Raw genomic sequence first — 13057 nt, forward strand, 5'->3', positions numbered from 1 at the left:
TTTGCCGTAGACGTCTGACGTCGTTGTCATCATTCGCTACCACGTCTCCCCTTATCTTGTTGTTTATAGCGAACAAACAGCTAGCTAGCTGGGCTCTTCTACAATGTTCCCTCGTTCGTTGCTCACAAATATCACTTCGAGGTAGGGTAACGTTACTTTCTGTATTTTAACACAGTGTAATACGCAGCGTAGATTCATAATATACGAAGAGGTAAACAAAGTGTCCTAATCGAGCTGCGTACAGTACAGTAACGTGAGATATCCACCATCACCCTCCTGCTCGTGTCGTCGTCGTCATCGTCGTCGCTTGTAAATGTAAACAAACTCTTCACTTCGCAATCATGAACTGTCGCTCGGAGGTTCTGGAGGTGACGGTGGAGGCGAGGCAGGTGGAGGAGGCCATGCTGGCGCTGCTCCACACCATCTTACTGCACCGCAGCACCGGGAAGTTTCACTACAAGAAGGAAGGCACCTACTCCATCGGGACCGTGGGGACACTGGACTTCGACTGCGACTTCATCGACTTCACCTTTGTCAGGGTGTCTTCAGAGGAGCTGGACAGGGTGATCAGAAAAGCCGTGTCTGAATTCAAGGTAACTGGTGATTTTATTATAATAATACGTTTACAAAGTGCTTGACAAAAGCAGCATATAAAGAAACCAGAGAAGACAAGTCACAATTTCTGTTTGGGACCTAATCCCTTGTTTTATCTATTTCATCTTGTTCTTTTTCTTCAATGTTGTAGGCTAGTCTATGTGCCTTAGTGTCTTTCTCCCATGTTTTCAGTCCATGTGTTGTGTGTTTGTCTTCCTTGTTTTTAAATCCATGTGTACTGTCTACCATCAAATAGGACCACAATGGAAATAAGCCTTTGGGCTTTATTGTGTTTTTAATCCTTTTGAACACTTGTCTAATACTGTTCAATAAAGTTTTCAATCAATCAATCAATTCCCACACATCCTGGAAAACCTGGAAAATGGTTGACCAATTATCCAGTCAAGGAAAACACATGGAAATTGAGAAAAAGGGTAAAATGTCCTGGAAAAGCTTGAGTTGTCCTGGGAAATTATTTATCACATGGTGACATTAGCTAGCAGAGAGCTCTATTTGACTTTTTCAGACCCCACTAATTAGGATTTATTTTCCAAAGATGTGCCCAGCGAGAAAAGAGAGCTGTTTTAGGTGCAGTTTAAAAACAAAAACAATATGTTTTTGCATTGTTCTATGATAAATTTCTCTTAATTTCTAAGCACGTAAGATGTTATTTCATAGATAAGTTAGAGCCACAGACTGCACATCTTTAAATCAAATTTCTTGGGGTCAAAGAAAAGAATACAAACTGGTTGAATGTACAAAATAAAGTACAACTGTTGAATTACAACTTCTCCAAAGCATGAATGGGACGGGGCGACGTGTATGGCCTAATAATAACATGTATGTCAGACTGTAGCAGCTGAAAATGTCCCGGAAAAGTCCTGGAAAATGATTTCAAGAAAAGAGTGGGAACCCTGCACATACAAATGTCACAAGCCATACATAGGGGATGGACCGTCCAAGCATTACAGCAACAACACAGGCAACACAAGACCCCAACAATAAATTAATTAATAAAAACCAAGCTGACTCAAATTAAAATGCAGGATGCAGCTAATTAGATAAAATAAATAAAAAGGATGGTATATACACACGATAAAAGGAGATCAGATGAGATAGATAGAGTAAAACTGTGGGATAAAATGAGGCAATAGTGGAGGGGCAGTGACAGTGAATCTAAAAGTAGAATGGGAAATTAAACCAACCAACTACTGTAAGGGGGTAAGTGTACATTAAGACGGGGAATAAATATGATAGGAACAAAAGGAAAACAATGAGAAGATGAGAAAAAAAAGGGTGTTATTAGTTTCCTATAAGGCGTGTACGGGCCTGCAATTTCACTGTGTTGTTATAATTATGTGTTTTGGTCACAGGATGCTTTGAGCAACACTGGCAGCGATGGCATGGGGCAGATCTCTCTGGAGTTTTACCAGAAGAAGAAGTCCCGCTGGCCTTTTTCCGACGAGTGCATTCCCTGGGAGGTGTGGAGCATCAAGGTCAACGTGGTCAACCTCGCCAACGAGCAGGAGAGACAGATCTGCCGGGAGAAAGTGGGCGAGAAGCTGGGGGAGAAGGTGATCAACGTCGTCGAGGTCATAAATCGTCACGAATACTTGCCAAAGATGCCCACCCAGTCTGAGGTGGACAATGTTTTTGATACAAGCCTCAAAGACGTCCAGCCATACCTTTACAAGATCACATACCAGATCACTGACTCTCTGGGAACCTCCGTCAGCACCACCATGAGAAGGCTGATTAAAGACACCCTGGCCTTGTGAAAGGAAATTAAAGATATGGATGGTTTTATCCCTAACTACATCTAAATCTCTGTCTCTACTCAATAATATGGTTTGTCAGCTCTATTCCTGCTACAATGTGTCACTGTATTCACTTTTCTGACACCTCTGATGGTCTTGCTCGTACCTGAAGATTCTTGATTGTGTATAATTACAAAGATTTTTGCAACTTGTCTTGGCCTACCACAGTAGTGAATAATATTATAGACCGGTTGTGTTGTTGACAATGTCACATCTGTAAATTATTGTACATTTTTGACAATAAATGTTATAAATTGTAACTGATGAGTCATTAGAAGTCAACTGTGCTTTTAAACTAAAGATTGCATTACTAAACCTGTCCTCACTTTTGAAATGAGAGCATCAGCAGGGAACAATTAACTCTAAACTTGAGCACATAATAAGATAAAATCAGTTTTTTATGTACGTGTGTTCAAAAGATATGGATGCGTTTGGAAACAGATTTCCTCGTCCATGTGAAAACTTCCTCTCTGCGCACAGTTTCATGGAGAGTGTGACCTTACACATGGGAAGGGCAGGATTTCCAGCTTGCCATTTTTCCAAATTAACGCAGGCACTTCCTAAGTTCAGTCCTGAGTTTCCAGCCAGAATTTGTCACAGTGGCCCACAGCCTGAAAAACATCCCGCTGGCTCGGGGGTTGTCTGCCAACAGGATCCCGTGTCTCTGTGTGTTTTCATGTGCTCGGTTCCACTGTTAAATTAATAAACAAACTTGGATTTGCTTCACAAGTCACATTGACCAACAACTGGATGTTAATTATCTGTGCTTTACCACTTTGTAAAGGAATGTTTATGCAACAGAATCCAATGACTTATAGTAGAGAGAGAGAGATTTGAGTGTATGGCAAAAATACCCTTTCCTCCCATATCAATTCAAACCCCTTTATATCTGTTTTAAAGTACTGACACAAGTCAGTTAAACTGGTTTAACCACAGATTTTTGATGTTTGGCTACATGAATTAAATATAATTTGACATTTATGAATATGGATGAGTAGTTTAAGGATACAGGGTGAGTTAAGGTGTGTAATACTTAATGTTCATTTCATTAAATTCTGCGGAGATTAGTTGCTAAATCAATTAGTCTGTTTACAAAAACTAAATCAGCAGCCACTTTGAAAATAAATGTTTTCAGCTAAACCACTAAGCATGAACTGGTTCTAGCTCAACAGATTTTTTTTTTAATCATATTTTTTGTCATCCACCCAAAAAATATTTTCAACCATTGTTTGGTCAAAAGAATACACCGAGGATGTCATCTTGGACTGAAGGAAATCATAGTGAGTACTTTTAACAATTTTCTTATAATTCAGAGTTAGAACAACCTTGACAGTTTGAAATGTGACAAAAAAAAAAAAGGTTTAAAGTTTCCAGATCAGACCCACTCTACTAAACACCAATAAATGACCACTGATGATAATATATGTATGTATTCTCCATTGTTACTCTTTATTACAGAAATGAAGCACAAAAACTGTAGAAAAACCTAAACACAAAACAGCTGCAAGTCTCCAAAAGCAACAATAATACAACCAATGCTTATACAAATATTCATTATTGCAGTGAGAGCACAGGAATACTAAAAAGATAAAACTTTCGTTTACTAACAAAATTGGTACAAAATTGAGGATACAAACACTTCCATATACACAATTCTAATCATTTCTGTGAAACTCTGAAAAAGTTTTTCTCACCAGAAATTAAGAGCACTATTATCAACATAAAATCTCTCCGATGAATTTAACATCACACTGCAGCTTGTGTTGCTCATTTGGAGGAAATACATTTCCATAAATTGTGTAGAGCAATATTTAACTCAAACATCTCCCAAATAATTGCTGTTGTAATAATTTATAATTATCTAAATAAACAAGCCAAAGCAGAAGTATACACCTGTACAAGAATAACAACTGTGAAAAAACTGGAATACAATCAAACACAGTCTTTTAATAATAAATCTTTTGGAAGCAGGTACATTCGCTCACCATTAAAAGTTTTACTTTCTCATGCCTCCTTCTTGACTTTACCACCTCAAAATGCCTGAGTCATTAATCATCTGAAACTCTATTGTGCTTCTGTGTAAAATATGACAAAATATTTTAATGTTGCATAAGGCCATCAAAGCACTGTAAAGCTTGGTTAATTCCCACATGTTTAATTGCACAAATCTATCAGTGTATGAGTATTTACATAACACTGGTACTGCACCGGGGCGACTTAGTGAATCAGGAATTATCGGTCTAAAATACACACTTTAATATTGAGGCTTTATTTCAGTTTAGCCACAAATTACATTTCTATACTGCAGTGTGCCTTTAGAAAGAAACTTGCTTTATTTGGGGTTCATTCCTAGCAGCTGATGTGTTGCCAAATACTTGCATGTTTAGGATACTATCCAATTAAACAAAGCACATAATCTTTGATAGTAATTTTCCTGGTTGCTGGGCTGCAGCACCTTTTACAAATTATTTTTTTTCAGCAGTATTTGGCAAGGTCATATTCATCGCCCTGTGAGAAAACACCTTCTCAACTCCTATGAGTGATTCATTTACCTGTGAATTTGTAGAATGATTCACCAAGCTAACAATTAGGAAGAAACAGAAAGGTGACAAATTAAAGGAAAAACGAGGATGACATTGAAAGAGCGATAATTGTCGAGGCGGGAGCTTCAGTCACACAAAGTGCTCAACCTGTGTGTGTTTCAACAGTGACTCCAGTGACATCTGTGTTAAATCTGTGGGAAATACGTCAGTAAATAGGGAATCGCGGTCGACTCAACAGCACACACGTGACGATGGTGCTTTCTCAGGTGACTGGGTATAGGTCACACTCACTGCAGGATGTGTCCAAACTGTGTCAACAACAATCTGTCGACAATTACATACTAGAGAGGGATGTCATCGTAAGGGCTGCAGTGCATACGTAAACCTCTCATTACAAAGAAAGTTAAAAAAAAAGCACATTTGTAAGTTCATTCGTGCAAAAAGAACCCAGACTCTCTGGTCTACAGAGATGTGGGGGGAAAAAGAAAAAGAAAAAAGTTATCGGGTCTGATGAGTCACCATATTCTTCACCAGATTCCCCACCCTCGCCACATGAAGGAATATCTCGAGTAGAGCTCAGAGACTTGGAGAATCAATGCCATGAAGCACTGGAGCTGTTCTCGTGGCCCATGGTGGTGCAACATCTCACTAAGAGACACTTTGTCTTTTCCTTCAATTTGTCACCAATGTGTAAATCATAGTTACAGAGTGAAGAGTGTTAGCAGTTAAAAGATACTAAGGTGCTATGCCTAAAACCACCGGTATCCAAAGTGAGTTTGATGTGCAGTTTCTGTTAGAACTTCATGTATTATATTATATTATATTGAAGGTCTTATTTAATTAGTTTGATACTCAGATTTTAACGGATTGCCAAGTTTGAAACAAGGTGAATGCCATTAGGCCTAGTGATCATTTTCAGTTCTGCAGCCGAACACTTCAGTTATGGAAACGTAAAGATCCATCAAACGTTTGGACTAAACTGCCCTATCACAGAATCAAACTGTCAAACAAAGTGCATATTGAATACATTGTTGAGGCCACCAATATTATCTTAAGGGATCACTCACATCAACAGATAGATCTGATACAAAAGCAAAAAGCACTAATAATCTCTAATTCAACTGCAGCCTCCAATAGTTTAAAGCACTTTTTCCACATTGAGAAAACAAAGTATATAGTTGTACCTTGGTTTTCACTTGAGGGCTAAAACTCTGTACTTTGTTCTCTCACACCTAGATAGATAAATACAAGTAGACAATTAAAAAGCAGTTTAGAATAGATAAATGCTTATCAATCATTTTGAAAAGGAAAATAAACCATTTGTAATCATCTCTCATCTAAGAGAGGAATCTAGCACTTGATTGCACATTCACGTTTACACCTCAATTGAACATGGCCACATTAATATATGACATTGGAGGCAAGCGAATAAGCTATACATTCAAAGTCTTCCTTGTGTAGGCTGAGGTGTGTTTATATACTATAATATTAAGTTTTTTTTGTTTGTCTCTGAAGAGAAATGCACTGCTGTATCTTGGGTGTGATGCTTACATGTGGCTGTGACTCTGCTCGTGGCTCCAGAGGCTGAAGGCCGTCTTGAAGGTCCTGTGGCAGAGTTTGCACATGTACTGCCTCTTGAACGTCAGCGCAGAGAGAGACGGCGCGTGGTAAAAGAGCGTGTCTGATTCCTGAGGGCCACCTGGGTTCTCCATGCTGTTCGACCTCGACAGAGGGCTGTGGCCGCCGCTCGGTTGCTGCTCTGCTTCCGACGGCCTCTTCATCTTGCTCGCTGCCGTGGACGCCGCCGATGAGCTGCAGGGCTCTGGGCTGCTGCACTCCTCAGGCATCACTGCTGCTGCTGCTGCTGCGACCGGCGGCACCGTGGTCTGGGTGGACTTGAACATGGCGGCTTGCGGCGGGGAGCGGCGGTCAGAGTTCTGCGGGGTCGTGGGAGGGGAGGGAGACAGAGGCGAGGGGTGTCTGTCGATCTCTTTGGCTCCAGGTTCGCTCGCTGACATGTGGGACTGGAAGTGGCTCCAAAGGCGGAAGTTGGTCCTGAAGGCTTTGTTGCAGATGTGACAGATGAACGGTTTGATGTGGCATAGCAGCTCCTGGTGTCGCTCCAGGTCTTTGCGAGAGCTGAAAAGGTTTCCACATTTCTCGCACGGCCACACGCCGGCTTCCTCGGACCCGGATTTGGCAGACTCTGCGTTTTCCATCTCGCTCACAGCCTCCTCCACGGGCTCTTCCTTAACCACCAGCTTGCCGTGGTGGTGATGATGATGATGATGATGACCCATGCTCAGGTCCTCAGGCACATAAGACGAGGAGTCCTCTGAATCATACATGGGCGGACCCGAGGAGTCGCTGTAGCTGATGTTCTCCCTGGAGCTCCCGGCCGCCAGAGGCTCATCGCTGTAATGGTCCTCTCCTCTGATGAGCATCTCGGACGCCTCCTCCTCCTCCTCGTTGTTCTCTTGTTGCCTCAGGTGAATCTGCTCCTTAACAGTCATCATGTTGTGGTTGTGGACCTCCACCTGGTGGCGCCATATGCTGAAGGAGGATTTGAAGGTCCGCATGCACTCCAGGCACGTCAGTTTCTTGTACTTACAATGCGCCTCGTGGTCCCTCTTCACGGTCGGGCTGGAGAAGCGGAGGCCACAGTAAGGACACACGGTCGCATGTCGGCAGCCTCGCTCATGATCTCCCTGCTCAAAGAGCGACGACAGCTTCGTGTTGCACAGTCTGCAGGAGTAAACACCAGTGTCTGTGGTCTTCTGTTGACTGATCTCATCCTGTTCCTGGTAGTGGATGTCCTCACTTGCCGTTTCCTGGTTAGGTTTTTCTGCAGGATGCGTCCTTAAATGCTGCCTGTACTGAGACTGGAACACAAATACTTTCCCACAGTACGGACAAATGAAGCTGGGCCGGGATCTCTTCTTGGTAAGCATGGGAGACTGCAAACCCTGCTTATTCCTCTTTAGCTTCCAAAGCAAGGCTTTCTTTATTTCTCTCTCTCGCACAATATCTATTAACTTCTTTTGAAATTTCTCATCCAGAACAGAGGAGCTGGAGGATGAAGCCGGGTTTTGTACTACACCATGCTGAGTTTGGCAGTGTGTCCACACTTTGAAGTTGGTATGGAAGCGCTTGTGGCAGATGTCGCAAGCATACGGCTTTTCTGGGTTGTGATACATATTTACATGACGATGTAGTCCAGCACTGGACCTGAAAACTTTTAAACAGTTCCAGCATTTAAAAATCTTGTTCTGAGACAGGTCCTCACTGTTGTCATTAGAGTCACTGTTGGCACTCTGAGGTACTGGTCCTGACATCTTCCCATCAGAAAGGCTATGGTCTTTAAATAATTTGCTCTTCTTGAACGGGTACCTTCTGTTGTCGGACCTCTCCTTTCTCTTCCCCGGAGGATTGAAGTCTAGCCGGGAACCTTGCTCATAATTTGTTTGCAAGTCTTTAAGATTGACCGGCAAAGCGTCTCCCACTGTGATTCGAATAATGTCCATGGGGTCAGCGAGCGGACTGCTCGGCTCGGCTTTCACGCTGACCTCCCCTTCTACCTGAGTTTCTTCATCATACCTGCTGGAGTACTTTGGCCTGAGAACCAGAGGAGATGTCATTTTTGAATTGCCGTTTTGAGCGGATGATCCCGGCCCGCACGCTTTTGATGCCATTTTAACCACTGACTGTTCTCGGTTTTGCAGTTCCTTGAGCTCCAGTGTGGGAGAGAAGACGGGGACGGGGCTGTCCATGGATAACGATCTCCGGAGCAGGCTTTTTATGAGCGGCCCGCTCCTGTCAATGGTCTGGCTTGGCTCACTGGCCTGACCCTGAAAGGGCACTTTGGTGTGATACTGCTGCTCCTGCTCCTCGTTCTCCTCTCTAGTGTCCTGGTCGGTTTCAGAGTGCATCCTGATGTGCTGCTGCATTTCAGCATCGCTGAAAGACACCGACGATGTCAGCTGAGGCCTGACAGATGTGATGTGTGAGGAATTCCCTTTTAATATGGATGTGTATGGATAGGTGGACTTCCTTTCAGCAGCTTCACTCAGCTCTGATGATTTCCTGCTGGTGGACTCTGAGTTCCTGATTGATTCGTGTGAGTTTACTTTTGACGGCGGCTGAGCTGACTCCCGGGTAGAGTGGGGAGATGATGATGATGTCTCTGATGTTTTTCTCTGATAATTTGAGCGAGAGGGATGGGCTGTGTCATTCCGGACCTGACAAACAATGACACTCCTTGTCTGGACATCATTCTCGTCCTCCTCTGAGAACGAAAGCCTTTTTCTAGACACACAGTAGGAAGCGTGTGGTCGTGCTGACACGATGTTGGTGAGGAAAGGGATTCCAAGGCTGTAGCCCAGCTCCTGAATGGCTGCCAGGCTTCCTTTGTCCACAAAGAGCGAGGAGGAGTAAATGTAGTTCAGAACTATCTCGAATGCATCGGCCTCACAGAAGTCCAGGTTTACAACTTTCAGGGACTCGGCATCCATCCGTGTGAACAGGGACTGGAAATACTCACTGCTGGCAGCCAGAACACTCTTATGGGCCTGGTACCTCTGGTCTGCCACAACCAGGACTACGTCACACATCTGGCCCCGCAGCCGCTGCTCATTGAGACCCCCAAACACCGAGAGGGCATGGGAGGGGTTACTGTAATGCACAAGGCTCTCCATGGCTGAAAGACAAGGAGACAGGATAAGATTTTAATGCAGGGATGTAAATACAAAGATGATCATTAAATATGCACACTAATAGGGTGTTGAAGGTTTTCATTGAGATGTCCACGAACAGCCGAGTTTACATGCAGACTGAAACTCCCACACAAAATCTATTGCTCTATATTGAATGTAGGTTTGTGTCTGTTGTAATTTGTCAGAGCACTCACAGTGGTTACCAACCTCTAAATTGTCTATAAAATAAACATTATTATTATCATACCAGTAGCTTTTAATTATGATCTATCCTACTTTAGCTCAAAACACAATGTTTCAAGGCACAGTTATGATGCTACAGTTGATTAATCAATTAATCATTGAGCAAAAGAATAATAAACACAACTAAAAATGACCAAAAATTGAGTATTTCATCATCAAACATGACCTCAATCCACATCATAATTTGTGTGAATTCTCTATTTTCTGTAATTGAAAAGTGAATAAATCTTTTGGGTATGCACTGTTGCTTTAGATTTCTGAAATAGTGTGATGCATTTTCATTATTTTTCTCACATTTTATGGTCCAAATTATAAATAAAGCAAAAATAATTCAAACTATTCTAATAAAGAAAATACATCTGATCTGTCATATTAATAATCAGAAAAAGGTATGGAAACTTAGCTTTGTCAAGTCACAGAGGGGGACCATCCACTTACACTTCTACACTAAAATGTCACACACACTACTTTCTATATATATCCTGCATTAGCAAACATCCTCCCTGTGTAAAGCTGTAAAAATAAATATGCATTATATCATTGTTACACTGCAACATGCACCAAGTTGTCAGTAATACAGTGTGGGCAGACCTGAATAAAATTAACACAGTCTAATCCTGCAGCCATCATATAAACCCTGTGCTCAAAGTGATCAATATGTTCAGCTGTGGTGCTGTGATGCTGATGAAAGAAACTGCATGAGCTATAAGTAGGTGAATTATCAATACATTGTTGCTGTTGTTATGTTGCATGATTCTTGTATAGCATAATGCATTTACTGCTTCTCAGAACTATCCTTAAACACTGCATGAGAGCCCTATGTTAGAGGGACTGTAATTAAGTTTTCTATAATTAAGAACATTTCTCGTTTTCGCTCACAATGCATGTTTGGCCTACGTTTATTTTGAAAAGTGTGACCGGAAGACATGTTACTTGTGTTCACAACATTGACACTTGCTGTAATCGCTTCACCACACCGACACCACACCACAGGCACAAGCTGCTTCATTCATTCATCAAAAAAACAATAAACTAACGAGCGAGCAGCCCAGTGGCCTGTCTTGGCCAAAACTTGAGGTCCACAATAAGAAAGCAGGGGACAGTCTAGATGGCGTCAGTTTTCTTTTCTATGAGGAAGTCGAGCGAGGCGTTCAGCATTAGATCATCCATAAGACGTGGCTTCAGTTTCTTTCTCTCTCATGATGACTGACTAATAGATAACTTCTCCTGCCGAAAATGTCGCTTTCGGATTTGAAAACCCTCCCGTCTCTTTTATTATTTTTGTGTGAGTTAATAGGCTAATGAACCATAAAGGCACGGTTCCGGTATAGGCTATTATAATAGGCTATAACCACCGTTTTAACGTGACCGTGGTGGCTCCAACAACGGGAGATGGGGGAAAAAAGTTGAGCGCGTTTCAATGGACTCCACCGCGGTAATCCCGGAATGAAAACACAGCGGCTGCAGGCGGACAGAGAGCCCCGGTGGGAGTGTGAGTGTGAGGGGGGCAGTGAATTATTATAACCGCTTTCCTTTCCTTTCCCTGGTAGAAGAAGTGAGGTGTAATGTTGTTGCTGTTCTTTTATTTATTTACCTTATTTACCCGACACGGCGGCGCAATTAGTGGCTGCGAAACAGGTTGTAGCTGGTCAGTTTTTTTTCTTTCTGTTTTTTTTTTTTTTTTTTTTTTTGCAACACACACACAGTCCCCCCTTTTCGAGTTACGTCAGGGAGGAAAAGGAAAAAGCTTCTCCTTTAACAGCTAGTACTCCTCCAACTATGTTTCTACCTCCGCTGCTCGTTTTTTGGGGGGTTTTTAACCTTATAACTTTCGTATTCTCGTCCACACTTACCCTACACGTCGTCAACACGGTGTTTCCTCCACCCCGCGACGAGACTTTTTATTCAGTGTTGTGTAGGTTTCTGCGCGCTCGTCGTGATCATACAGCTTACGGTCGTGATTCCATCCATCTTGAATTTGACGTCATCCCACACCAGGGATGAGGTCATTGCAAAGAACGCTCGTCACGTGCGCCGCGCTCTGATTGGCTGGTCAAAGAGCAGGGGGGCGGGGCGAACGGAAGACTTGACACTGAGGCTAATTTAAAGGGATAGGTCATATTTTTTCGTTTTACATGCCAGAATCCATGTTTAGGTTTTTTTTTTTTTTTTTTTTTTTTTTACGAGGCCAAGGAGGATAATTATGGTAATTATACTAAGTCATTTGATCCTCAACACTGTAACTGACAGTGTATGTAAGAATTATTCTGTAATTATGTGTAAGTATCTAGTTAAAATTTAAATTAAGTAGCCTATAATGGGGTTGGAAACTTAGTCATGTGATATTACTGTAAACAGCACAGGGATGAAGACTTGGAGTGGTGACTTCTCAATGAAAGTAAACTAAATATTTATAGGGGTAAATATTTAGTTTATGTTAAAAAAAGAATAAGAAAAATACACATGTTTTAAGACAAATTATAAACGTCATATCTATCTATCTGTCCCTATAGTCCCTATGGACCTCTGATTGTGTCCTTAATAAAGTCTTATTATTATTATTATTATTATCTATCTATCTATCTATCTATCTATCTATCTATCTATCTATCTATCTATCTATCTATCTATCTATCTATCTATCTATCTATCTATCTATCTATCTATCTATCTATCTATCTATCTATCTATCTATCTATCTATCTCTTGATACACATTCACTTGTTTGCATGTACCTACAGGCCCACTCCTAACCCCAATGAAACTAATTACCGGTAGGTCTTTGACTGAATGGAAGTCACTACAGCATGGCAGTAGATTTGTGTCATTACTGGCATCCAGTGGGGAATCGTTGCCATGTTTGTTTAGCCTACAGGCCTCTTCCAAGAAAGCCTTGTCAGCCACAGTACCTGGCAACAGTCTCGTGACTCAGCCAGGTGTGGCACTGAATTCACCACTCCTGATGATCTTTTTTACTGTCATATTGTTTGAAGTAATGTTTTTCTTGGAGTAGCTATTGAGTGTAAGTGACCTCAGCTGACTTGTGCCTGTACCCCTGCATCGCCCTGCATTCACATTCATGCATCAGCACGTACCCAGTCATTATCACTTAATGACAGAACTAAATTTAATCAGGCACACGCTCACA

General features: G+C 42.0%; 2 protein-coding genes across 2 annotated transcripts; one reads left to right on the forward strand and one right to left on the reverse strand.

The window, feature by feature from the left end:
* The first annotated feature begins 45 nt into the window (after window positions 1–45).
* On the forward strand, window positions 46–3070 carry atg101 (autophagy related 101). Its single transcript, XM_083986387.1, has 2 exons — window positions 46–593; window positions 1968–3070. Exons 1-2 carry the CDS (start codon window positions 342–344, stop codon window positions 2370–2372), a joined length of 657 nt encoding a protein of 218 aa, XP_083842513.1. The 5' UTR covers window positions 46–341; the 3' UTR covers window positions 2373–3070.
* Window positions 3071–6324: 3254 nt separating this feature from the next.
* Window positions 6325–11879, reverse strand: zbtb21 (zinc finger and BTB domain containing 21). Its single transcript, XM_083986316.1, has 2 exons — window positions 11763–11879; window positions 6325–9650 (listed from the first exon to the last, which is right to left on the reverse strand). The coding sequence occupies exon 2, from the start codon at window positions 9646–9648 to the stop codon at window positions 6502–6504; it is 3147 nt and encodes a 1048-aa protein (XP_083842442.1). The 5' UTR covers window positions 9649–9650; window positions 11763–11879; the 3' UTR covers window positions 6325–6501.
* Between the last annotated feature and the right edge of the window lie 1178 nt (window positions 11880–13057).

This window comes from Trachurus trachurus, assembly GCF_905171665.1.
Source record: "Trachurus trachurus genome assembly, chromosome: 14".
Lineage (NCBI taxonomy): Eukaryota > Metazoa > Chordata > Actinopteri > Carangiformes > Carangidae > Trachurus > Trachurus trachurus.

Coding starts and splice junctions, on each gene's coding strand:
- atg101 (XM_083986387.1), top strand. CDS start 342: ATGAACTGTCGCTCGGAGGTTCTGGAGGTGACGGTGGAGGCGAGGCAG. Junction 594..1,967: donor AAGCCGTGTCTGAATTCAAG/GTAACTGGTGAT, acceptor TTTTGGTCACAG/GATGCTTTGAGCAACACTGG.
- zbtb21 (XM_083986316.1), bottom strand. CDS start 9,648: ATGGAGAGCCTTGTGCATTACAGTAACCCCTCCCATGCCCTCTCGGTG.